Genomic DNA, 27,005 nt, shown 5'->3' with positions numbered 1-27,005 from the left:
TGACCCTCTGCGGGTAGTGAATTTTTTTTGATGCTTCTTTTCCTCTATCATATTTAGTTTAGAGCTTTGATACTGAGGATTTTGACACACATTTAGTAGCTTAAAAAATATGCACTATGTGGTTGAGGTGTGATGCCTTCTTATCTAACACGCTGAAAAATGCTCTTCCCATTTGCCTGAAAGAATCTCTATCTGTAATTAACACAGAGTATTTCAGTTTTGCTTGCTTTTTTAAGACCTCAACTCTATGTACTTGCAAAGCCATGGCTTCCTCGTGATGGTTCTCTTCGCTGCACTCTTTTTTTTATCCTCCCTCGGGAGCTGAATTTTGGCCTTCTTTGTGGTCTACATAATGCTCTCCTAAGAGCGTAGAGGCCTGGTTTGACGTATGGACTGGTTAGTCCTATCTCTCCCCACTCTGGGCTATAACACAAGTCACGTGGACCATGTTCCCAAACTTGTTGGCTAACTGGGAAAGGAGTTAGAGAGCAGGATGCTGAGGACAAGGAAAGGGTGGGGAGCCTGGAACTAAAGAAAGTTGCTGACCTGAGATTTTTGTTCTTCATTTTCATCTCTGCGGTCTGGGAATTAGGGGGAAAATACTGAATACCACTTTCTGTTGTTTCTTCCATTTATCTACTCCTTCTTCCCAATGTCTCATCTGTTCAAGCAGATCTAAGATGTTTACCCCGGCCAAGTTCTCAGCTACATGGAAAGGGATGGTCGTGTCACAGGTTTAAGAAGGGGCCTGAGTCTAGAGATAGGACTTTAGCCAGAGGGGCAAAGCTGGCTTTTTAAATAAGGTTTATTGACATACAGACTCTCAGGTTCATAACCCATTTGTTACATCAACTATCAGTAAGTGTACGTGAATAGAAAAAGAAAAAGAAGGTGCCATTTCAAGTGTTGGTGCTTGGCAGGAGGGTGATAGCAAAAGAGATGGCAAGTAAATGGCGATGAGAATGACGCTAGGAAACGTGGAAGAATGACAGAGAAGCACGAGGCTGTAGCATCCAGCTCTGTCTACGGTGTGTACAGAGCCATCTTACTCAGGATCAGAAACTTTTGCTAACTTCATTGCAAGGGCTCAAAAATAAACTGATGTCCAAATAAAGTCACTAGGTCACAAAAGTCAGTACTCATCATGACTGATTGGTTTGTTATAAAATCAATTTATTGGTCTAAGTAGCCTTAAGAGGAAGAGAGAAAGGAACAGAATTGACGGTACTACACATAGTGAGGTCAAATCTTGTTTTGTTAATAATCTGCTTCATTTACATGTGTGTATATGTGCATGAACTGGGTTGTGATATAAAATATGTTTCTGCATAATAATGAGGAGTTTAAAGTGTGGATAATAGGATGTAATTATAAACATAGATTAATCAAGTAAAGAAAAAAAATCTACATTTCGGAAGGTTGTGGCACTAGGAATACATTTTTACCAAATAAAGCATACAGACCCCAACACCAACAAATGCATCCACCCCAAAGAGAAAACAGCATTCTTAACTTAAGAATTTTAAAGCTGACTGACTGTGAGCTAGTTGAGGGAAAAATCACATCACACTCATCTGTTTATCTACAGAAGCTAGGTCAGCGTGTGCCCCAAATGGGTAAGCTGTAAGCATTTGGTGATTTGAACAGATTTTGATGATCCAAGAATGACAATCTTTGTATTAGCATATTTTTTTCAATCTCATTTTCACATGAGCATTCATTAAGACATCTGGGGTCAAGTCTTTCCTTTTAAATATGCATCATAAATACTTCTTTTGAGACAAATGAGTAGTAGCTATTCTCTAAGCAGAGTGGACTTTAAAGATAAAATCGAGGAAACTGATAGATAATTCACTCTCGGAAGATTAGCTGGAGTGTTACCACCGTGTCCTGGCCTACTGCACACCATCTCTGTGTTGGGGCATGTTTTCCAGCATTGTCATGCCTGCAGGTTCTTTGGACAAAGATGGATAAACAGATCACTACGTCTTTTTTTTTTTTTCCAACTATTGTTAAATCAAAACAGAGAAGTTTCCCAAAGGGCAAGGATTGCACAAGCTTTAAATGACAGAAGAGCCAGGATGCCCAGATTAAAGACACCGTGGAAAGAAAGGTTTGGGGACAATTTCAAAGTGCTATGTTTTCAAATAAATAGCCATCATCAATGTTAGTACCACCAGACTAATCTTTTCCATTTCATTAAACTAAGTCATTTTGAGTCGAATTATTCTGAAGGCTCCGTGAAAATATGAGATGGTACACGGATTAAAATACAATATTTAGGTTCAACAGATCAGAAATAATCAAATACTTACAGTAGCTGTAAGGAAAACAGTCCTTCAAATAAACTTTTTGGGAGTTCTGTGATTTTATTTCCATAGAGGACTCTGGAAAAACATGATTTAAGTGGAAAAACATTAGACACCAACCAGCAAAACAAATCCACCTAAAACATATGTATTCAGGCATACAGGAGCTTACGAAGCACTCCATACATCATAGGAGTCATAGCTGAGTAAGCAAGCTTCAATTTGCAAATGTTTTCTCTCTGATGATAGATTAGATTTATGCTTATGGTAGAAACTTTGGAAAACATAGGAAAACAGATAAATTAACACAATTTATAATTTTATTGTCTTTTCATAGACATGTTCACTGTTAAAACTGTCATGTTTTTCTACACACACACACACAGACACACACACAAAGTTCATATGTAACGACAGCACACAGTGTATAATGAAGGCGAACACTACATGTGGAATCCACTGTTCATTAAAGGGATGACTTTTGGGATTATCATAATGGCAAATAGTGAAAGGGATCCACATAACAGTAACATTTTCATTTTAAACGTATAATGTATACGCTTCGGAAACGTAAGATTTGCAAAGAGAGTGATAATACTGAAAAAGGACAGTTTTTTAAATGTATGTTCCCTGAGGAAACAGGAATAGGAAGGCATCCTCCTGCGCCTGCCCCTGATCAGCCACTAGCGTGGCCACCAAGGGCAAGGACCGTGACCTAATTACTGCAGCACACCTGGTGCCTAGGTTTTGGCACACAGTGATGTTCTAACATTGGACTGATGAGTGAGTATTGTTTGAAGAGTACAATGAATAGATTAGCAGAGGAACAAATTAAGAAATGAATTACCTTATTCACAAAAGGGGTGAAATGATGAGATTTCAAATAAATGGAAATGGCTGACTCATCATGTTGGCTATTGATACCCATGGGTCTGCAATGGTACCCATTTATTCTCAGCTTCCAAAGGAAGGTAGGGGACCACAATCATGTGTAGGAAAATGTAGAAAATTATATTTTTAGAGGGACAATTTGGCAACATATTGAACCATAAAGATGTTTCTATAAATTTTAACTTAGTAGTTTCCCTCAAGAGGTTAAGAAAATAATTGGAGACAAGCGCAATATACCAAATGTTAATCATGGCATAATTTATAACAGTGAAAAATTAAATATAAATTAAATGTATCAAAGTCCCTAAAAAGGGGGTTAGCTAAATGTATATTTCACATTGATAAAATTCATGTTTTGAAGAATTTTTAGTGACATGAAAGTGTTCACGATTTAATATTAAGTTTAAAAAGCATAATACAAAAGAATATATTATGGTATAGCTTTAAATTTGTTTAGAAAAAAATATATACATAGAAAAAAAGTGAAAAGTCTCTGGCTGGCAGATGATTTGCCATCCAGAGGTCATTTGAATTTGTATCTATCTATATTTTCCTTATTTTTTAAAATATTCTCTATAATGGGCATATATTACTTTTGGAAAAAACAAATGGATGTCATAAAATGAAAAGGAAAAGGTGGAATGAGAATCAAAATAATTAATATGTTTGGCAGCTGTATATGACTTCTGTTTGGAAGGAAGGAAAATAACCATACAAGAGAGATGAGTCAGAGTGAGGAAAAGCTGTTCCCTTTTAAGATGTCAGCGGCAGATGAGATTTATTACAATTACGAAGAAAACTCGCAAGGGAGTAAATAAAGCTGGCTGCTGTGCTGTGTACAGAGACCTTCCATTTGTATAGATTTCAGGGGTACGGTTATATAGCATGGCATGAACATTCATTTGTGCAGAACATAAATGTTTTTTAAAAACATTAAGTCGATTAGGGAAGAAACAATTTAAAAAAATCAAGAATGAAAGAGAGATCCAGTCAGGGCCAAGCAGGTAAGGGAATTAAGAAAGGATAAAGCAATAATAAATACATGTTTTAAGGTCAAGAATAGGAGAATTTTAGGAAACAAATGGTCAGTTCAAGACAGCACTGATTCAAGACATTCAGTTCAATACCATTCAATCAATGCATTCAGCAATAGATACTGTACCCTCATTATGTGCCGGCAACTTTGCCAGGTTCGAAGCTTGGTACCCAATTAAACTGAATCCAACTGTTACTTGTTCAATGGCCACCATTTTCCCGTATGCCAACCACTGATACAACTAAAATGAATAAATGGCTTCAAAGAGCCACCCCAAAGGGCTCTTTTGAATATTGAAGGAGTTTCACATTTTGAACCTATTGAGAGCTAAAAGGAAGACAGGATGCAAACAAATTGTGGGGGAACCCACATCAGCATCAAGGGATGAATGGTTCAGTAGGTTGTTGACTTGGGACTTCTGTTCCAAAGGTTGGCTCAAACAGCTTGAAAGGAGGACCAGCCAGGAGGGGTGTCAGACTTACATGGTGAAAATATTTTCTTTTCCAACAAATTATTCTGTTTTCTTGAAGGTCATGTTAAAAAAAATAGATGCTTACTATTAATGAGACAATTTGGACACATGAGGGAAAAAAAAGAAGTCACAAAAAGATGTAGGAAATCTGTAAGTGTAGGTGGTATTGGGTACAATGACTGCCTTAAAAATACTACAATAAAGGAAAGCTAGATATTGTGGGGATGTGATTTATCCACAAAAAGGTATAGCAGTACTAGGGCTGAATATGGTTTTCTTACCCACAGGGAGATCAAAACGGTAGGAAGGAAAAAGGAATTTAAAAAATAGCAAAAATCCAAAGAGCAGGACATAAAAATTGGATGGCAGCCAAGAAAATAAGGCCAAAATCTATAAAAATGAGGGAAAGGCATATTATCACAGAAAGATACAAAGTGCAAGAAGGCCAGTGAGAATCTTGCTAAGCTCATAAGAGAGGAGGAAAATTAAAAAAAAAGAATCCAAAGATAAAAATGAATTTAAATGAAAAGAAAATAAATACATGAGGGATATGGATAATATCCAAACGCCAAGAATGACACGGTGCGTAGCTTTGCTACAGTTTTCTTATATATTCTTACACTGCATACTATATTCTGCATACGGTATACGGTGTACTATTATGCTCATAGAGAACTTCTTACAGTCCTTTGGAACAATGGGGAAATCTCAAGGCAGATTTTGTACCTGCTACTAGAAGGAAGGCTAAGAAGAATATTAAAACCAGTTTCACTCTGCTGAGTTTCAATACTGGGACAGGAAGACACAGCAACCACTGCTGGCCAGTCTTCGGCTTCTCCTGCCTTTGTGAAAGCTGGCAAAACACCAAACTTCAACTTAAAAGAAAAAAAAAAATGCCCCAAATAGAAACCTATATGATGGCTATCATGAAAAAGGTGCTAAGGGCAGGCTTTATTAACCAAACAAGTGTCAGAAAGCTATACTTACAAATGAAAAGCCATGTGTATTTGATTAATATTTGTTTGAATTAAAAGACTAGGCAATTTGAAAGAGAGTACAGTAAAGAGAAGGCAGAGGTCGCTAGGGTTTCATTGAAAACCAGTGGAAAATGCAAGGTCCTGCAGAAGAGTTAACATCAGTCCAAGAGCCTGCAGGAAATGCAAACGCAGCAATCAAGCCTTTCACTATAGACCCCGGTGGAATTTGGGAGCTGGTGAGTGAAGAGAGGAAATGAGATTTAGTGAACTACAGTAGTCTGGGAAAGGTGACTGAAAACCTGAGGATCATGGGCATAAAAATTCCCTGGGTAATTAAAACCCAGAAACATACAAATTGGTTTAAGTATCAGGAGAATGTATCACGGTCATATACATTATCTCTGGAAAGCTTCCTCTGTGCTTTAACAAAGCCAGGAGAGGAATAATCCTGTTCCCACCTTAGAGAGGGGACAATGGAAGCACAGGAAATTAGGAACTAGCTCCACGTACCTAGGAGAGCCTGCGTCAGAATACAAGCCACCCAGGGTTCCAGGCGCTATATGCTTAGCCACTTGCTACACTGCTACAGCGCTTCTGATTTTGTTAAAATAAAGGGAAGTTTTCAACCAGTAAATGAAAAAGAAAAACTTAGAGACAATGCTAAGTGTACTTTAATGCTGAATTCTTAATAAATGATGATTAAATATTATGGAAATTTTGTTGATGTCACAGTGAAGGCAAGAAAAAGCCTTGAGGATAAAATGATTTCACAGATGCATGTATCTTGAATGATGTTTTGTTAATTACAGGTAATATGTTATATAATAAGTATGTCAATATACTAATGATATATAATAATATATAAAAAAATTAATAAAAATAAATAAATGTTAATGAATTTAACAGGAGAGACCTTAAAAAACATTCAACAGATCAAGACCAGTTGTCTCTAAGATATACTAGTTTGGTAACAACAAAGTAATTTATTAAATAAAATGCATTAGGCATCATATCGTCTTTAAGTATTTTCACTTCTTTAGCAAATGTAGTAATTAAACTAAGCTGGCTAAATAACTGAATACAGGTCCAGAAAGATATATAGAAGAAAACTGAATAAGTAAAAAATCTCATTTAAAAAAAGAAATGTTGCCCATCTGTATCAGTCTTGCAGGTTTATCTCCACACTCCCAAGTCACTTCACGCCTTTCTGGAATCTGCTCCCCTCTGGTCATAATGACTTTTTCTTCCTCTTTCCTGAAACACTCAGCATCCTTCTGCCTCAGAGCCCTAATATTAGCTGTCCCCTGTGTCCTGAATGCTCTTTCTCTACTTACCTGCACAGCTCACTCCTATGATTGCAACTTCCGATCTTTGCTCAATATCACTTCCTTGGGGGCCTCTGTGAATCATTCTACTTAAAATGTCAACTCTCCTCTCCCCTGGCATTCCTTACCCTCTTTCCTTTCTTAATTTTCCTTCATAGTGCATAGTACATCAGATGTACTATATTTTTTGTCCATTGTACAGTTATCACGGATCACCTCCATGAGGGAGGAATTTTTGTGTTTCATTCACGCACGCCTACTCAGAGCCTCACATGGGGATGAGGACACCGGAGGGGCCCAATATGTTTCTGCTGATTGTGTTTATGTGACGAAAAGGGCTACTGCAAATCTGGGTAGTTATATGCTTTTTGGAGGGGGTAAATAATTTAACCTTTGGGAGGCCAATCTGGAACATGAACACAATGAGGAAAATGGTACCAGTTATAATATGTGGACTTTCTCTATGATAGTAGAGCGATTTGATTCTCTCCTAGTTGGTTTGTTTTATAATGTTTTAAGGTGTTACATGAATACGCCATTTCTGGAGAGCAGTTCTTATTTTTCCAGGTACTGCTATGGTTTGAACTGGAAATTCCTCAGTGATTTAACGCCCTGGCTAAAATGCACTCCCACAAGGAAAAATCATACTTTTCTTCTGTTTTCCAAAAGAACTGTGTACATGAGAGCCCTGATCACGAAGATTAAGATCCCAATTCAGCTAGCGTGTTCTCCTACATGTTGTCATTTCTTTTACTATTTGCCATTAGTTTATCACGTGTATATTGATTAGTACATGATAAGTTATAATCATTAATTATAATATATTTTTAATAAATATAATGTAATTCACTGTGATAAATAATATAATTAATTTATTGTCTACTTTATTTTACTGTTTCTTTTTATCATTTAATTCTCACAACCACAAGTGTCAACATTATTAAGGCAACAGAACTTAAAAGTAAACTCTGCAAGCAGATATAAATAATTCTCCATCCTTCGCCCCCCCCCCCTTTTTTTTTTGACATTTAATGGTTATCTTTGGGTCACAGATGCTTGAAGCACCAGGAATTTGTATACTGACTTGACTTTTATTCTGTCCTTTTGTATGGCTGGGAGGTTACCTGTGTTTACCTTGGATAGTATTACTGCCCAGGAAGGTATGCACAGTACTTGAGGGACAATTTGGGTGATTTAATAGAGTTTTCATTGAGCTTTGTGATTTTACAATCTGACAGCCTACCCCGAGGGCAATGCATGACTGCACTTCACATTTTCTGCCAACAGGTGTTCCCCTGGTTTTGGACTTCATCTATTAAAAAAAAAGCCCAAAACAAAACAAAACAAAAAAACAAAAACGAACTTAGGCAGATACTGCAGGTGAAGTGATAGTTTTCTAGATTTTCTTTTCTTCAAAGAAAATTGCATTTTTCTGAGCAGACCAGCCTAGCCACCTGAACATTCATATGCCTAGGTGGGTGGGTCTATCTCGTCCCCTTGGTATGAGTGTAAACTGTTATACAAACCCCAGGTGTTCACACAGGTGTATCCTTAAATTCTCACTGGTTACCGTCAACTTCTGAAATTCCTAAGAGCCCTACAGTAATTTACATCAATAGGAACCCTTCTCTAAGCATCGACTCAAAAGCAAAAAAAAAAAAAAACAGGCTTCATTTTCAAACTTTAAAATTAAACTTTGAAATAAAGGTTACTCTTCTTGGCGGACTTCTGAAGATTTTGCACAAGTCTGAAGGAAAAACAGCCTTTATAAATACACAATAGAACCACTTTAGTTTTCACAGCTATCTCCCTGGAAGTCCCTTTGACATTAAAAAGCTGTCATACCCTCTTATCTTTGTCCTTTGAGACATTAAAGCTGGTTCTTTCAGGGAAGTCTTAAGGTGATGAAGCAGAGGGTTGAGGGGCCCCTACTGGCCATCTTCAACTGTTCTCTGCAAGACTTCACTCAGCATCGTTCTAAAGGAACCGATAGCATCCCCAGAGACAGCAGCTATTGGCTTAAGGATTATAAACAGCACAGACAAGAGCACGCCAAAATAAACATTTTCCCTTTACTTCAGAAAGACAGCACTGTCCAAAAGGGGGGCTGTTGCTCTCTAACTATCAAATCCTAAAATATATACCCCATTGGCTGATTTCAGTGATAGGGAGCAGTTCTCCATAAAAATGATGACATTCGTTAATGAATCTAATAATTATTATTAATAATCCATAATAAAAAAACTTAAAGGAGTATTTTTTTAAATCCAAATATAAAATATAAAGCCACTGTTCATCGTGCATTCTGCTTTCCTTCCATGATGTGGTCAATACTTACAGTGAATTCAGGGAGCGGAGTCCTTGGAAAGCATCTGGCGCTAGCTCAGAGATCTGATTATTGCTCAGGTCGCTAAGATTAAAAATAGGGTTAGGTTAAATTAAATAGAAAGTCAGTGAGATTTACCGCAGGAGAAAGCTATTTATTGCTGTTACATGTCAGTTTTGCACCTATCAGTACATGTATAACATTTACAACATGAAACATGTGAAGCATCCTAAATTTTTAAAAAATCACACGTTTTAATCAACTGTTGGCTGTTTTCCTAAATTATTATTAAGGATGACCTATGTCTTATTTTTGAAACTAGAATATTAAGAATGCAGCTGTGTAATATATTGACCACATCCATTCATGCTAGCGTGAATTAATATGCTGAATTACAGAGAACTTTAAAAAAATGAATAGTTTGGCTTTTAACATTACAATATTATAGAACTAGCAATCAGATAGTCACACTGCTTCTTATTTAAGCTGTCAAACATTTAAATATTCATACTTAAATGGGTGTCTCTGCATGGTCATGACCTGTATAATTTTTTAAAAATTACATTGATTTCAGAATATTATTCACTCACATTCTTCTAAGCTTTTTATACGGTGAGAAAGCTCCAGGAGGGATGACCTTGATTGAGTTCTGTTCCAAACGTCTGCAATGAAAAAAATCCATTTTTAAAATAGAAATGGGAGCTCTCAGATATGTTTAATTCAAGCCATGTCAAGAAGCAAAGGTGACGTATTTCAAGAGTGATACTTTCTTTTTTTTCTCAAAACAAGACTACTAAAATTCAGTGTGCTTGCTGTGCCCTAAAAGTCGAGCAAGACTGGGAATAAAAACAAATGTGAAAGCAATAAAATATTCTGATTTTTAGGTATTGCAGGTTTATTAATATTTAAGGCTGGACTTCGTATAAAAGAGAGAACACCTGTAAGAAACTAAGCTGGGAATACATTTTACTAACTTCAATATCAGCAAGAAAAATACACTGTAACACTGAATGGGTGTAGAACATTCTTTAGAGGTAGTTATAATTCTTCCAGAAAAGAAATTATTGTGGAATATTAAATTTTATAAACATTTTCCTCTATAGAAAGCATACTATAGGTTGAAAAAATGGCATACGCAGAAAATTAATTTTGAAGCTTCTTCTGAGGAAAAAGTTTAAATTCTAAATCCACAAGTGCTATAGATATTTTCAGTAAGACTGTCTGTACTCTGTCAATCCATTACGTGAATATTTCATGTGGAAACCACCGCAGCAAAGTGCATTTAAACACAACCGAAGTATTTTTATGATGCACTAAAATCTGAGAGTTGAAAATAACCCTCTAACATTATCTACTCCATGATTCAGCTCAATTTTACCAACCTAGCAATGAAAGACTCAAAATAACATATTGAAATAAAGTGTTTTGGTAAATATTTTAGTCTATCAAAAAAAAAAAATGTTGCCTGTAAGCCTCATTTCTACCCGTATGAAAATCCTAGTATTTTCCATCCCGTTCTCCTCGCTTCTGCTCTGCATCCCAGGGGCATGACTCCTTGAACCACCTATCCCAGGCTCACTTGCTGACTGGCTGTTGTGAGACTTGGTGGGTGAAAGGCACTGGTGGGAGACTGAAGGTGGGAAGAGGAGGGGTAGTTGGGTTAGTCTCCCGTTTTCTGCGCCAGGGGACGTCCTCCGCAATGGTCTCATCTCTTTGTTAACTTAAGCTCCTGCTAAGGGCCAGCTCCTGGCTTCGGATAACGTCACTTCCTTAGTTCTTTGTAGCCCTGGAGGTGGAAGCAGCTTTCTAGTCTCTGTGTCACTTCCTACAACTGTTTAACTCATTCGTCATATTAAATCCTTCTGTTGAAATACTTGGCCTGAGTTCCATTTTCCTGCCTGAATTTTAAAAAATACATATACACGCCCATACATACATCTGTACATTTATACTGATGTAGTTATGTATAAATATAATATACGTAATAGACTATATATGTCCTATACATTGACTCATCTTTACTGAATACTGGTAATACTCTGACATATATATATTACAAACATTTAATGAACATCAGATCAAAATAAATGGAGGTTAAGTCAAATTGCCTAAATTTTGATCTTTTGTTTGATCGTTTGAGCCTGTTTTCTTCAACATTCTCAGGGCTCACCCTCTGACCTCCCATTCTCTATAGGCAGTGGGTTTCCTCAGTCTTCACTACTCTTGAACTCACTGTAGCATTTGATATTGTGAACAATCATTCTTCCCTTGGAGGTGACACTGTATGATGCTGATTCTCAGTCTACTTTTTCTCAGTTTATGGCTTCACTTTCTAGTCGTCCAAATTGAGCTAATCCCCAAGTTCCTGCCTCTTCTTTTCTCCTACAAGAGGTACAGTCCCTTCTCTAACTTGCAATGTTAAGGCATAATTCTCCCCCTCCAAAAAACAGAAGTTATTTTGTTCATATTAAAGAGAAATTTAAGCTTAAGCTATTTACAAAATACTTAAGGAAGAAAGTTAAAGTCATAATATACTACTAAGATCAGTGAACTTCACTTTAGTTTTTTTGCATGCATATTTACTTTACATAATTGAAATCTCATGGTGTAGAGAATTTTAAGTTGAATCTTTTCCATTAAATATCGTATCATCTATGTTTTCCTATATCATTAAATTTTTTGAAAGACATTATTTTTAATGTTTTTGTAACATTCAATTATCCCAAAATGGACCATATTTCATCCATCATTCCCCATTTGTTAGCCATTTAAGTTAATAATAATTTTACATCATTATTAATAATATTATTTAGTTATTTTAAGACAACTAAATCATGGCCTCCTTTTGAAGCCTTCCTTTATTTTCTTAGATACGGTTAACTGTCTCTTTCTATCCAAGGGCATTCTCTTCCAAACACCTCTCTTTTATCTCACTGTATTCTGTTCATTTTTCACACGTCCCTTGCCTCCTTCCAGTTATTGGTTCCTAAGGGGCAGATTTACCCTAGAAGACAAGAAATAAATTGTATGAAGAAAATATGGATTTAGCATCTGGGTTATTTATCTGAGTCTTAAGAAAGGGTGCTTTCTCAACACCTCTAAATATAGCAAAGGCTATTTGAATCATTTCACTGTTACATTATTGACTAGAACGTTAGGAACTGATAGTTTAGAGACACTTTTTGTTGTTGTTGCTGTGATCCATTCTTGCAGTTGGATTTTAAGAAGTTTAAAATGTAATCAATGAAAATTTAGTGAAAACAAGCTATGGATAGAATATTATTGATCAGAGGACTGTCTTCAAACCTAGGCCACTGAAATGTCATTTCATGTTGTTAAAGATTCGCTCAATAATGTTACAACGAGAAAAAAAACTCTTAGTGTCTAGTAGGTTTCTTTGAACACTAATGCAAAACTAGATCATGCAATTACTTTTTGCAAATTTTATGTCAGGTTCTTGAAAATAAGGGAATCAGCAATTATTTATTTTTATTAATTCAACCTGCAAATATTTACTGATTACCCTGTGCAAGATATTATATTACATAATTGCAATTCAATGGAGATCGAAAGCAGATATGTTTATACCCTCATGGAGGTTTTATTGATTAAGTGTCTAATTTTACAGGTATATTTCCAACTAATTTGTTCAATACCTTTAAAAAATACCATATTCAGCACTAAGACTTCTGAAATGTCCATAATATTAACTCACAAATGTGGTCAAACTAATTCTATCATTTAATATAATTGAATAGTTTCTTTAGAAATTTAAAAATTCACCTATTATTTCAAAGTCTCAGAACCTAGAATACTTATAATGATCACTAATTGTTCTAATGACATTCAAATATATTTGACTGCAACTTAGTTTATGTGTTGAATCTGCAGTTAATTTCATTGATAAATATTTCTGCTAAAACAAAAAAACAAAAGATATAGTAAGTGGGGCCATATACTTTTTTAGAAAAATGAATGCTCACAAAGTTATAAACAAAGAGAAATTGTGATGAAATGGTATTAGTTTTTATATGCAAAAATAATAACTCAAATCTAATACAGCCAAGCTGCATGAGTTGTTCCTTATTGCGATATACCATGATTTAATCTCCACATGCAAACCATTTCATTTACAACAAATGCAACAGAAAGCTGAACAACGACATGCACAATGGATTTACTTGCTTTTCTTTACTTATCTATTTACTTCCAACCTTGTTCCAAAAAAAAAAAAAAGTATTTGAAACAAAGCTTACTTGGTTATTTATATTCACTCAGGAGCTGATCAGTGTTTCTGCCACTGTCTCAGCAGTCTGCTAAGACACAACATAACTGCCTCTTCATTCACAGAGAAAGATTCTCAAGCAGGAAAATATTCTGCCACTGCCAGGTGTCAAACAGTAAATTTTAAAATATTTTAAAATGTCTATTTTCTTGTCTTCAGTGGAAAACTAAACTAATACACGTTTCCTGTAAACTTTTAGGGCTCCAGGATAAAGAATTTTTGTTTTTCATTACAAGAACTTTATATTTGACAAACTACAAACAGGACACATCTCAAATGCTGCTCTTCCTCCAAAAAAAGAGGGGACGTGTTAAAACTAGATTATAAAAAATAAGGAAGAAAAATACTAGCATTTTCAGGTGAAGGTTAAAAGGAAGCAAATGAAATTTACAGTTTCTAGCTTTGCTATCCTCTCATCTTCTACTCTAACAGCACAGAATCTGCTGAATTTTATACAGAACAAATTTGAATTCATTGTTCCATGAAGAATCTGATTTAAAACATTCCAGAGTTACCAAAACAGATAGTGTAATGGCTGAGATGTATTTGCAAGCTGTAGCAAACGTCCACTAGATTTAAGAGCCTTCCTGGAGCTGGTCCTTCATAGAAAGAAAATTTAATATTTTGAATTGCAAAGTAAACATGTATTTAGAAAACTGAAAACTAGAGGGAGAAAATTTTATAACCGCATACTATGAAAAAAGACTTTTTCATATATAAGGCGCCAGGAACTTTTCCTCCACAGAATGTATGTGAACGACTCCAACACATTTTATCACTGTGTGTATGTACATCTTAAAGCAATCTGTTGTTACCACTTCATCAAAACCAGCTGGAAAGTTTATTAGAAGTTCAGTTTTAGTTAGGACACAGTCTTCTAACTGCTCCAATCAAAAAATTCAAAAGTATGTTTAACCCATAAAGATCTTCCCTCCCCACTGCCATATATGTTTTTCTCTTGCTCTCTAATTACTGCTATCTTTCAAAAATACATGTCTTCACACTTTTAGAGTTCCTAAAGAATGAACTGTTACCAATATATCACTTTCTGGTGCCTATTTCAAAGATGGCAGAAAATGGGAAATGATCGGTAAATCATCCTGCTGTAATACTGCAGACCCTTAGAACATGGAAATGACATGCTGGTATAACTGGGCTGTGTGGCATGTAAACACTCTCCTCTGGTCAGCAATGAGCACATCTTACATCAGTGAAGCATACAACACAGTGTAACTGGGCATGCAAAAGCTCCAACTAGTTCTGAAGACATTTACACTATATTTAACCATGTTAGTTTATTTTAAATGACACTTTCAGCTCACTAGCTTTCAATGGTTCGGCATTCTTTTCAGTATTTTTCGAATTAAATTATTTTCACAAACTATAAAAAAAATCCACATGCCAAAGCTGAAATAGCTCTCCCCAAGAGGTATTTATGTTTTGTATATGTACAGACATAGAGAAAAAATTTGTAGTTTAGTGATTAAAAAAATGAGCTTTATACAGACTTGGAATAAATTCTGGATCTGCCACTGATTAGCTCTGTGAATCTGGGAAACTTTACTGTTTCTCTCTGTCTGAGTTTCTATTTCTGAAAAATAAGAAAATAAAACCTTCTAAAAATGTTTTGGTAAAAATTATGAGATGTAAAATAATAAATATGTAGTATGCTTTTCCTGCTCAAAAATAGAGAAACAGGAGGAGGGTATAGCTGAATGGTAGAGTGCATACCTAGCACGCACAAGGTCCTGGGTTCAATCCCCAGTACCTCTGTTTGAGTAAATAAATACATAAATAAACCTAAATGACCCCCCCATAAAAATGGTGAAACAATAAAAGTGAGGATCTATATGTGTACATGTGTAACATATAATATACAGCATTATACGCTGCAATGTCTACAGCATATTAGTTACACACACATACACAGATTATATAAAGAATCAATCTGACACATGATTTAATCTCTAATTAGAAACAAATATTTATGGTTCCAAAACACATTTTAAAACAAATTAGCAGAATGGTTTTGCTGATAATTCATAACTGCATATTAAACACATACACACATGCACCATTCACATGGAGGCTAAAAAAAAATAAATGGTTGCAATTTCCATGATCCACATGATTCAAATATAACACTTTCTCTAATGTGAACGTGTCTTAGAAACTCAAAAAACTTTTTACACCACTAGTAAAGTATGAGTTTGGATTGACTGTTTCTGTAACATACAGCCCAGATGCTGATTATACATGGCAATAAAACTGACAGTTCTTCGCATTTTCCCCATCTGCTTTTAACGTAAATGGCAAAAACAGCTGCCAGAAAATACAACAGATTTAATGGGGTGAAGGCTGGAGTGGCAGAATGACTCTAGCTTCTGAGTCATGCTTGGTGTAGCCAAACATTCTCATCATAGGTAACCTCAGTCCAGCCTTTGTAAAGGAGGAAGTAGCAATATGACTTTGACATCAGGGATCTTCTTGTCTTTTACATAATAACTCTAAAGTAAGGGCTTCATATTTCTGGAATGTTACTTCTAACTTGAGCAGTAAATGCATACCGTTGAAAGCTCTCATATGTCCCTACATAAAATAACCCAAGATTATTTAAGACTAGAATATTATTGCTGTTATATAATTGCAGTTTCTAGAACCTTTTAAGTTTAATAAATACCTTTAACAGCTGAGTGAATATTGGTCCCTAGAGGGACATACCTTGCATATATAGCCAGGGTTTTTGCCGTAAGACTGTGTCCATCCTAATTGATTATCAGTGATCCCTGTCTCTGGATGACTTGTTCCTGAAAATTGTCCATTTCCTTACTCTTATTTTATTTCTTGTGATGTGTCATACTGGGTACATTTCCCTGAGTGTAAAAACAACTGATGTTTTTATAATAAAAATAATTTTTTTTCCATTTGATCTTTAAGAATTTAAAGCAAGACAAAAATGTGTGTGTGTTTCTACTGACCTCATATTTCAGGCAATGATCTTCTGAATGAGTGTTAAAAATTTTTTATGTATGCATTTATATGCACATATACCCAAATGCAAACAAAAGTACACTCAACACACACAATCGCATAATTTAGATTTAGAGGGAAAAATGGGCTGAGACACACGCCTCACAGATTTCAGGGGAACAGAGCACAGAATCATAACGTCACTAACACTCAGTTTTCATACATAATTTTTCTTTAGCAATCCAAGAAAGACAAGTGGAAGTTTTGCTGTTTTGTTTTTCATTAATGAGTAAAACCTTCTGGACACTTAGTATGTGTCAGGCACTGAGCTAAGTCTCCCATTTGGTAATATTGGTTTAAAAAAATGCAAATTATCACTATACATCACTTGTTTAACAGTGTTACTCAGTGAGAGATAGGAAATAGCCTTCTCCCCGATGCCTGCACTGAGTCATTGTCCAAGTTATCTGTCATCTTTCTCCGAAAGTTCAGATAACGCTATGATCACTGGTAGAATTTCAACTCTACAAATTTTCAATTTACTCTTTCCCTTAAATCTATAACTTAATTCTTAAAAAACAAGTAGCAATTTCATTCATTTGAGAATGAATTATACGTTAACTATGCCCCAGCTGCCTTCATTTCCATGTCAAAGTCTACACAGGTCTTATTTCACGTCTGCTGGATCTCCATTTCTTTCCTGCAGAAGCTTTTTTAGTGATTTAACCACAACAGCTTCCAAGTCACTTCTTGTAAGTGCCTCCCATCACTATCTCCGCCGAGCCTGCAGCCTGCCTTACGTAGACTGTTTCTATTACATTCTTTTCCGCCAAACCATTCTCTACTCCATGTGAGAGTGATTTTTCTAACTAACGAATAGAATCGTACTACTACACTGCTCAAAATTTCCCCTTGCATCCTACTGTCATCAGAATGGTGATTCTTCAAGATTAGGCTTCTATTTTATGTTCTAACAATTAGAACTGTTTGCATTTCTCAAAGACACAATCATCTTCCACTTTTCTGGGACTTCGTGATGCTCTTTCCTCTGTCTAGAAAGCCCCACGTTTCTCTTCTGGCAAAACATGTCCTCATACCTGAAGATTCTAGGAGTCCCCCAGGAAAATCAAGAGATTCCTTTCTCTGTGCTCCCCATGCACACGGATTTATTACTTGTCCTATAGGTTTGATCATTTCTGTTTGTGTAAAGCTTCAGTTCTCTGCACTGTATACATTTTGAAAGCTGGACCTGTGATCTCTCAACCGTAATGCATGATGCAGAGTAGGCGCTCAAAAATATTTGTTGAACATGTAGAACATGAAAAAAATGTTATTTTTCTAGGTGTCATGATCTGTTGCAATAACTTTCATCAGATAACTTGGAATGTTTAAGAGAAACCAGTTAGTGCTTCTGCTTTGCCTTACTACTCTAGTCATTTTAATATTTCTTTTATACCAATTTTACCATACTCATTTTCACATTTTAACTAATAGTACAAGAGTTTGATTCATTCTTCTATACTTTTCTCTTATGAAAGCCATTATGGTTTTCTATTTAACTGATCAAACAAATCAACGACAAAAAGGCATACAAAGGGTGTGTGTATACATATATATAACAGTTATGTTATCATATACATTTCTTTGTGAAATTAGGTACAAATAAGAAAAAAATCAATATGTTGAAAAAGGTAACCAACGGAATGGAAGAAAATATTTGCAAATCATATATCTGCTAGGGGTGAATATCCAAAATATGTCAAGAACTCATACAACCCAACAGCAAAAAAAGCAAATAATCAAAATAATAAATGGGCAAAGGGATTGAATAGACATTTTTCCAAAGACATACAAATGGCGAGTAGAAACACGAACAGGTACTCAACATCACTAATCATTAGAGAAATGAAAATGAGGACCACAGTGAGGTCACCTCACACCTGTTAGGATGGCTATTATCAAAAAGACAAGACTTAACAAATGTTGGCAAGGATGTTGAGAAAACAGAACCCTCATGCACTGTTTGTGGGAATGTAAATTAGTACCACCATTATAGAAAACAGTATAGTGGTTCTCAAAAGATTAAAAATAGAACTACCATATAATCCAGCAATCCGACTCCTGGGTATATATCTGAAGGAACTGAACTCAATCTCTTGAAGAGATATCTGCATTCCCATGTTTACTGCAGGTTTATTCACAATAGCCAAGATATGGAAGCAACCTAAATGTCCCACTACAGATGAACGGATAAATTGTGATGTATATACAATGCAATATTACACAACCATAAAAGGAAGGAAATCCTGTGATTTGTGACATCATAGATGAACCTGGAAGGATAATATGTTACGTGAAATAAGCTGAACAGATAAATACAAATACTGTATGCTATCACTTATATGTGGAATCTAAAAAAAAAAAAGCCAGTTTCTTTATAGAATAGTGATTGGCTGAGGCTGATGGGAGTAAAAATGGGGAGATGTAGGTTAAAAGGTACAAATATTAAGTTATAAGAAGAATAAATTCTGAGGATCTAATGTACAGTACAGTGACCATAGTTAATAATATATTTCAAAAGTATACTTGAAAATTGCTGAAAGCAGAACTTAAGCTTTCTCATCACACACACAAAAATAGTTAACTATGGGAGGTGATGACTGTGTTAATTATCTTGATCTTGGTAATCATTTTACAATGAGTAAGTATGTCAAATCATCATGCTGTACACTTTAAATACATACAATTATGTTTGTCAATTATTTCTCAGTAAAATTGGAAAAAAAATTGGAAGTAAGGTTCATGGAAATAGGTACAAAGAATTTTATCATGACCCCACACTCTTAATAAAAATGAATTCACTGCATGTAATGGATACATGTAGCTTTAAAAAATGATGATTCTATTTCATTCAACAACAGTTAAAGATTGTTCAAGATATGTGTATAAAATTGAGAATTCTGCCAAAATAAAGATAAAAATACTCCAATGATTATTAGTGAACTCAAAAATGGTTTATGGAACTACAAGTATAGTTTAATCTATACATTTATTTTACATAATTTATCTTATGCTATTTTGCTGTGGAACCATCAAAACTGCTAGAGATTACACTAAGCATGGCTACTGATAACTAAGAATTAATGTGAGATGTCTGTTCTGAGGGAACACAATGGTGCTCTTTGTTTTGTGTACTGAATAATGAATTGGCTCCCTACATTCTGTAGGAAGCTACATTATTATGTCTTTTTCAAGGTCTTAACTTATGATGAGATCATGATATGAAAACGTCAGCAGATATAACCTAAAAATGAAGAAATGATTATAGGATTCATAAAATTTGTACAAAACATTCTTTTACATCAAATGACTTTCTATTTATCTCATAAAATAAAAAACAATATTGCCAGAAAGGAATCATACTTTTTTTGCTTTTCTAATCATAACTAGATGAGCACATAATCAGAGCTAAAATACTGACTTTTGTATGACTTGATGGATTTGTTGATGGATTTACTTCAATTCTAGGACTGTTTATTTAATGACACTTCTAGATAAGATGATATTATCTGATAGAAGAGAAAGTAGTTCTTTAATAAGATTTGGGGGATCTATACTTAATTTCTGCTACTGTACAAATCTCAGAGCCAAATTTATGAATGTAATTTTAATTGTCTACATCAGAATGATCAGATGATAGATCCGTATTTGGAACCCTGTTTATGTAAAAACTAACAAAACTATTTTCTACAGTACAAAAACTGAAAAGGTATCTGCTAACCTTTAGAGAACATATAGGTTTCTACATTCTGTTTCAGTACTTCTGAAATAAAATCAACAATTTCAAACTTGCTTTGCAAATTAATTTTATCAGAATGAGGTATTAGCTATGATGTTTTTAAAAAAACATGTCATATATGTTTCTAATATACAAAATATTAAGAGTTATCAGTTAGCCTAAGGAACACACAATTGTAAAAATATAAAGTTCAAGACCAAAACTCATGTTATAGGCTAGGTGGGTGAATCTGAAGTAACAAAAATACCAGGAATGCATTAAATTGCAAAATGCTAACAAGCGCTCCAGTTAAATCATGAACTAAGGTAGAATTGACCAAATTTTTCTTTTTAAACATTTTCTTAACTCTGCCTACTTTCTGTTGCATTTCATAACCCTTAAGTTGAATACACCTAAGTTTTTACATACTTTTGTAGTGAAACAATTAAATACATTTATAGTGAAAATAATTTCACTTTGAAATTTTCAATCTATTTTGATTTATCTAAGGCAAACTCAGATTATGAAGCACTTATTTATTTCATACAAAATTACATTAAAAGTGGCACCATTTGCTTTATTTAGATATTTTATCAATATTTTCTGAATAGTAAAGTCAAGCTAATTAACATGTGCTATAAAAGTTAGTCAAGCTCAATATTGTCTAAATAGTAAAGTCAAGGTTATTTTACATGTGCTATAAAAGTATTCAAACTATATATTCATTTTTAAAATTTATTTTCAAAATTTGGTATTAATTAAAGAAAATGAACCAATTACACAGCATGACAGTTGTTCTGTTAGCTGAGACATTACTGAATGCGTGACAAATGATCAAAAAGTCATGCTTGATTTCATGAGTACCTGTAACTCTCTTAATAAGCTAGTGAAGAATGGGCTATTTAAAAGAACATGTTGATCCAGGAAAAGAGAGTAAAGAAACAATTCCCTTTAAAACAGCACCCAAAGTAATAAAATACCTAGGAATAAATCTAACCAAAGAGGTGAAAGACATATATGGAGAACTATAAAACATTGAGTAGGGAAATTAAAGAGGACTTAAAAAAATGGAAAGATATCCCATGCTCCTGGACTGGAAGACTCAGTATTGTTAAAATGGTCATACTGACCAAGGCAATCTATAGATTTAATGCAATCAGTATCAAATTACCCAGGACATATTTCAGAGAACTAGAACAAATCATAATAAAATTTACATGGAATCACAAAAGACCTAGAACTGCCAAAGCTTTACTAAAGAAAAAGAAAGAGGCTGGAGGAATAACCCTCCCAGACTTCAGACAATACTATAGATCTACAGTAATCAAAACAGCATGGTATTGGTACAAAAACAGACATATAGACCAATGGAACAGAATGGAGAGTCCAGAAATGAACTCACAAACTTTTGGTCAACTAATCTTTGACAAAGGAGGCAAGAATATACAATGGAATAAAGACAGTCTCTCCAGCAAATGGTGTTGGGAAAACTAGACAGGATGTAAATCAATGAAGCTAGAACACTCCCTTACACCATACACAAAAGTAAACTCAAGGTGGATCAAAGACTTAAACATAAGACAAGATACAATAAACCTCCTAGAAGAAAACACAGGCAAAACATTATCTGACATACATCTCAAAAATGTTCTCCTAGGGCAGTCTACCTAAGCAACAGAAATAAAAGCAAGAATAAACAAATGGGACCTAATTAAACTTACAAGCTTCTGCACAGCAAAGGAAATCATAAGCAAAACAAACGACAACCTACAGAATGGGAGAAATTTTTGCAAAAGATGAAACCGACAAAGGCTTGATCTCCAGAATATATAAGCAGCTCATACGACTTCATAAGAAAAAAACAAACAACCCAGTCCAAAAATGGGCAGAAGACCTAAACAAGCAATTCCCCAAGGAAGACATACAAATGATCAATAGGCACATGAAAAAATGCTCATTATCACTAATTATCAGAGAAATGCAAATCAAAACAAAATGAGGTATCACCTCACACCAGTCAGAATGGCCATCATTCAAAAGTCCATAAACGACAAATGCTGGAGAGGCTATGGACAAAAGGGAACCCTCCTTCACTGCTGGTGGGAATGCAGTTTGGTGCAGCCATTATGGAAAACAGTATGGAGATTCCTCAAAAGACTAGGAACAGACTTATCATATGACCCAGGAATCCCCCTCCTGGGCATATATCCAGAAGGAATCCTACTTCAGAAAGATACCTGCACCCCAATGTTCATAGCAGCACTATTTACAATAGCCAAGACATGAAAACAGCCTAAATGTCCATCGACAGATGACTGGATAAGGAAGATGTGGTATATTTATACAATGGAATACTATTCAGCCATAAAAACCGACAACATAACGCCATTTGCAGCAACATGGATGTCCCTGGAGAATGTCATTCTAAGTGAAGTAAGCCAGAAAAAGAAAGAAAAATAACATATGAGATCGCTCATATGTGGAATCTTAAAGAGAAAAAAAAAAAAAAAAAAAGAAAAAAGAGAGAAATACAAATGAACATGAATACAAAACAGAAACAGACTCATACACATAGAATACAAACTTGTGGTTTGCCGGGGGGGGGGAGGGGGTGGGAAGGGACAGACTGGGAGTGGAAATTTGTAGATACTGACAGGCATATGTAAAATAGATAAACAAGATTATACTGTATAGCACAGGGAAATATATACAAGATCTTGTGGTAGCTCACAGTGAAAAAGAATGCAACAATGAATATATGTATGTTCATGTATAACTGAAAAATTGTGCTCTACACTGGAAATTGACCCAACATTGTAAACTGACTATAATTCAAAAAAAAAGTTGATCAAATCAAATTTATGTACCCTCAACAATGGAAACTCGAATAACTTTGAAATATGCGGATTCAAAATTTGGCACATATTATTCAATAGATAATAAAAGATTCAAAATTTTGGATTTTGTCAAATGCAGAAATAGTGGGAAAAGGGTTAAACACAGAATTTCTAAACAGAAACGGAGGACAAAGACATACTTTTAAAGTTATATTCAGTATCATAAATGCAGTTTGTAATTGGATAGAGTATTCAAGAATCACGCTCACTTCCATTGCTTTATAATCACGCATGCAAGTGATCCAGAGGAAAGCCACAAAAGAAAAACTGTACTCCTGAACCTCGTCTCTAACCTCCATCATTGTGGATCTCTTTGAAAGAGCCTTCTTTATTACTAGCAGAGTAAAAGCAGTCCAGTGAGTTTACATAACAAAGTGAGTCCCCTTTCCATTTTATGTATTTGAATGGCACATCCAAAACAAGGATTATAACTTCTGAGAGTCTGCAGTACATCTCAGAAAACACTGAGACGACACTCAGAAGGCCTGGCCTGAGAACCTGGCTACCATAACTTCCCCTTTGTGTAATTTGAACACTGCCCTGATCTTCTCTCAAATAAAAGGAAGACTTGCATGGCTCCCAGCTCTGGAACCCTGAAAAACCTAACCAAGAGTAAAAGCAACAGGACCTAAGAGTCGACAAGACACACTGTATTGTTACAATCTATGTTTTTACTAACTGTTCTTCGTGATTTATGGAATTTCTGTGTAATGGTCTGAACAGGTGACATGTCGCAGAAAATCTATAACTGGATTGAGGAGAACTAAATGTCTACTTTCTAGCAATCCATCACATTGCATTCAAAATACTAGACCTCATGACAAGGTTTAAGAAATTAATTCTGAGGACTTGATATATAGAGAATCAACTTGCTATTCATGATTTTGTTGCCGTGGGTGAGACTGTGTATAGACTTGCTGGAGGCATTTCATCTGTACGAAAACAAGGTGCTCAACCAGTGGAGTTCAAAGCAGCAAAGGGTTGGAAAGATTCGAGGGCAGCAACAACTTTCTTCTAAACCTAATTTTACCTCTTATTAGACATTCTGTTTCCTCCTCCCATCCATCATCATCAGTCCATACTCCTTTGTCACATTTTTTTTACTGTGAAGAATGGAGGTTTGGCGGCTCTCCAGATTGTGTGTCCCAGACCCTCTCTACCTGCCCTCGCACTGTTCATCTCCCTACTCCCATTATGCTAAATGTTAGGACAAAAATGGTGAGGAAAAAAGACATGGTCCTGCCCTCATTAAGCTTGCAGTCTAGTAGGATAGTTTGACATGAGTCAGAGTATCAAATTAAGCTGTGATAAGCTCTATGCAGGCAAAATCCAGGGAGATATAAGAATATTAACAGACAACAGGAAAGAACAGTAGTTCCAGATATAAAGTAATATAAAACAGTTCTTAGTTTTGCAAACATTCTTATACCGTCATGCCTTGTCTTTCTCTATGATCCTATGCTTCCTTCATACGTAAGTTTTTTAAAGTGTCCTGTTTTTCTGAGTATCAGCCTTTCATAATTTTTTCAATTACCCCTTCAGTGATAATCCAACAAGCTAAGCCATGCCTTTCTTTTGCAGCTCAGTGGAGGATGGAACATGGCTCTGGAATCAATTAAATCTAAGGTTGAGGCCAGTTTAGTCACCTCACAATTGAAGAACTTTTTTTTTTCAAGATTTCTTAACTTTTTTGAGCCTGACCTTTTTTTTAAATAGCAAAATGAAGCTGTCAGCCTTTGAGGAATTTGAGGTAAATGTCTATAGGCTTCATTATGGAGAAAATATACCCTTAGAGAAAGATGTCTAAGACATCTGTGAGAAGATTGAATTGAGTATTATACCTAAAGAAGGGGGCTGCCTATTAGATACTGGGTTGGTCAGCCAAGAGCAGGAAAACAGGAGTTCTCAGACACATGGAATCCAAGCCAGGACAGGGCACAGGAAAAATTAACAAGCGAATTTTCAGTATTATAACCCCATTTTAGCCCATTCCACTTAACATTCTATCTATTACATTTTCCCTTACTGATTTTATGCTTAAAAGCATCACTTTTTTTCCTACAGGGAGAGAATGGACTCCTCCTTCAGATTTTAGTTTTTAAATAGTGTTTAATACAGCTCTACCCTTTCAGAGCCAGATCTGCTATAAATGTTTAATTTTTTAATTATCCACTCACTTCATAAATATTTATTTTATGTTTATCAAGGGCCTACTATGTGACAGCTACTAGATTTGTCCCTGGGTGCTCAGTGGTAATTAGAACAGAACCAGTACCTGCCTTCATAGAGCCACTACTTCAGTAAGGAGACAGATGTTATACCAACAAACACACACATATACATACATATATGTGTGTGTGTGTGTATATATATATATATACACATATATATATATATATATAGTGGCAAAATGCAATAATCAGGTGCAGTCAAAAGTCAGACTCCTAGTCTACAAATCAGAGGACAGATCCTGGACCGTGGTAAAATCATCAGGATAATGAGGCCCCTTGGAGAAATACAACCAGACTTTATCTAACCTGTGCCTCTGCATTAGTTTTCCTATTTTATTGAAATAGCAAAAATATCCCCAGCAAAGGTCAGTTAGAAGATCAAATGCTACAGTGTGTATGTAGCGTCCAACCCTGCAGGTTATTAGATAAATCCTAGTCTCTTTCTATTCCTCCTTCTCCAAATTATTTCAATTCTGACTCTAAAGGAATGTTTCCCTTTTATAGCTTAACAACTAATTATCCAAGCAAGTACCACAAGTGCGAAGCTATAGTTGCAAGCACAAAGCAGAAAAAAGAAAAGGATGAGGCAAGTTTTCCTACCCAGATTTATCACTCCTGTACATCACCGTATAAACTTTCTTTCTGTCAGAACGTGAGACAGCTGCAGGAATAAAGACATACGACGCAGGAGGAAATCTACTGAACATTTTTGAATTAAATGTCTGAAACTTGCAACAAAAAAATTCTACTGATAATTTATAGTAAAATCCAGATTAAGAAATTATTTGAAAAATATGGAGTTTGTAATTTTCAGTTCATCATGTATTAAAACACAGAATCGACAAAAATTTTTTTGAAAAGATGTCACCTAGCTTTATTTCCAGATTTTATGAATCTTACTGATTCTTTAATAAAAAAAAGAAAGAGTAATAAAAAAAAAGTGAGTCACTAAGCTAGTAAGTTGTACCATTATAATGAATGGTAATGGGGGTGTTTTGTTGGAGCTGAAGATCAATATGATTTATTACCATATGCTCCACTGATAAAGCTGATGAGGTAATAATCAGGGAAGTAAAATTTACCAAGAGCTTCATATATGTTTTCATCTCTGCTTGTAAATTTAATTTATTATAGCTTTATGTGATAAACTACCTCTTCAACATCAGCAAACCCAATGGGACCTATTATTTAGTATAACTTTTATGCTACCAAATTCTACCATCATCCAAAATCTATAGAGCATGCAAAATGTCAGAAAAGCTCTATGACAAAAAATAAAGTAGACTTCATGAGATAAACCATTTAAATGTTTCATATTCCTTTCAGTGTGTCATGTCTACAACAACTCACTCTTTGGTCAACCAGCAACAGCGTTTTGGTCTCCTTTCCTATGATTGGAATTTAATCAGTTCCCTCCAGGGTCCAGAACAACCTTGCTCCCACATACATCTTAACTAACTCTCACTCTCATGTTGCTCTAAACCCATTCTTCCTCTCTGACTTGCTAA

The 27,005-nt window shown here is 35.1% G+C and overlaps 1 protein-coding gene across 4 annotated transcripts in view; it reads right to left on the bottom strand.

The window, feature by feature from the left end:
* SLIT2 (slit guidance ligand 2) overlaps window positions 1-27,005 on the bottom strand; it is a 347,903-nt gene that overhangs the window by 85,281 nt on the left and 235,617 nt on the right. For all 4 annotated transcript variants that reach the window (XM_032494701.1, XM_032494710.1, XM_006184694.3 and 1 more), the window contains 3 exons: window positions 9,927-9,998; window positions 9,349-9,420; window positions 2,316-2,387 (listed from right to left, as the gene is read on the bottom strand). In XM_032494701.1, coding sequence (XP_032350592.1) covers window positions 2,316-2,387; window positions 9,349-9,420; window positions 9,927-9,998 — 216 coding nt within the window. The remainder of the gene's footprint in view (window positions 1-2,315; window positions 2,388-9,348; window positions 9,421-9,926; window positions 9,999-27,005) is intronic.

This window comes from Camelus ferus, chromosome 2, assembly GCF_009834535.1.
Source record: "Camelus ferus isolate YT-003-E chromosome 2, BCGSAC_Cfer_1.0, whole genome shotgun sequence".
NCBI classification, from domain to species: Eukaryota; Metazoa; Chordata; class Mammalia; order Artiodactyla; family Camelidae; genus Camelus; species Camelus ferus.
The sequence above is the reverse complement of the archived record's forward strand: the minus strand, read 5'-3'. Positions and strand labels throughout refer to the sequence as shown.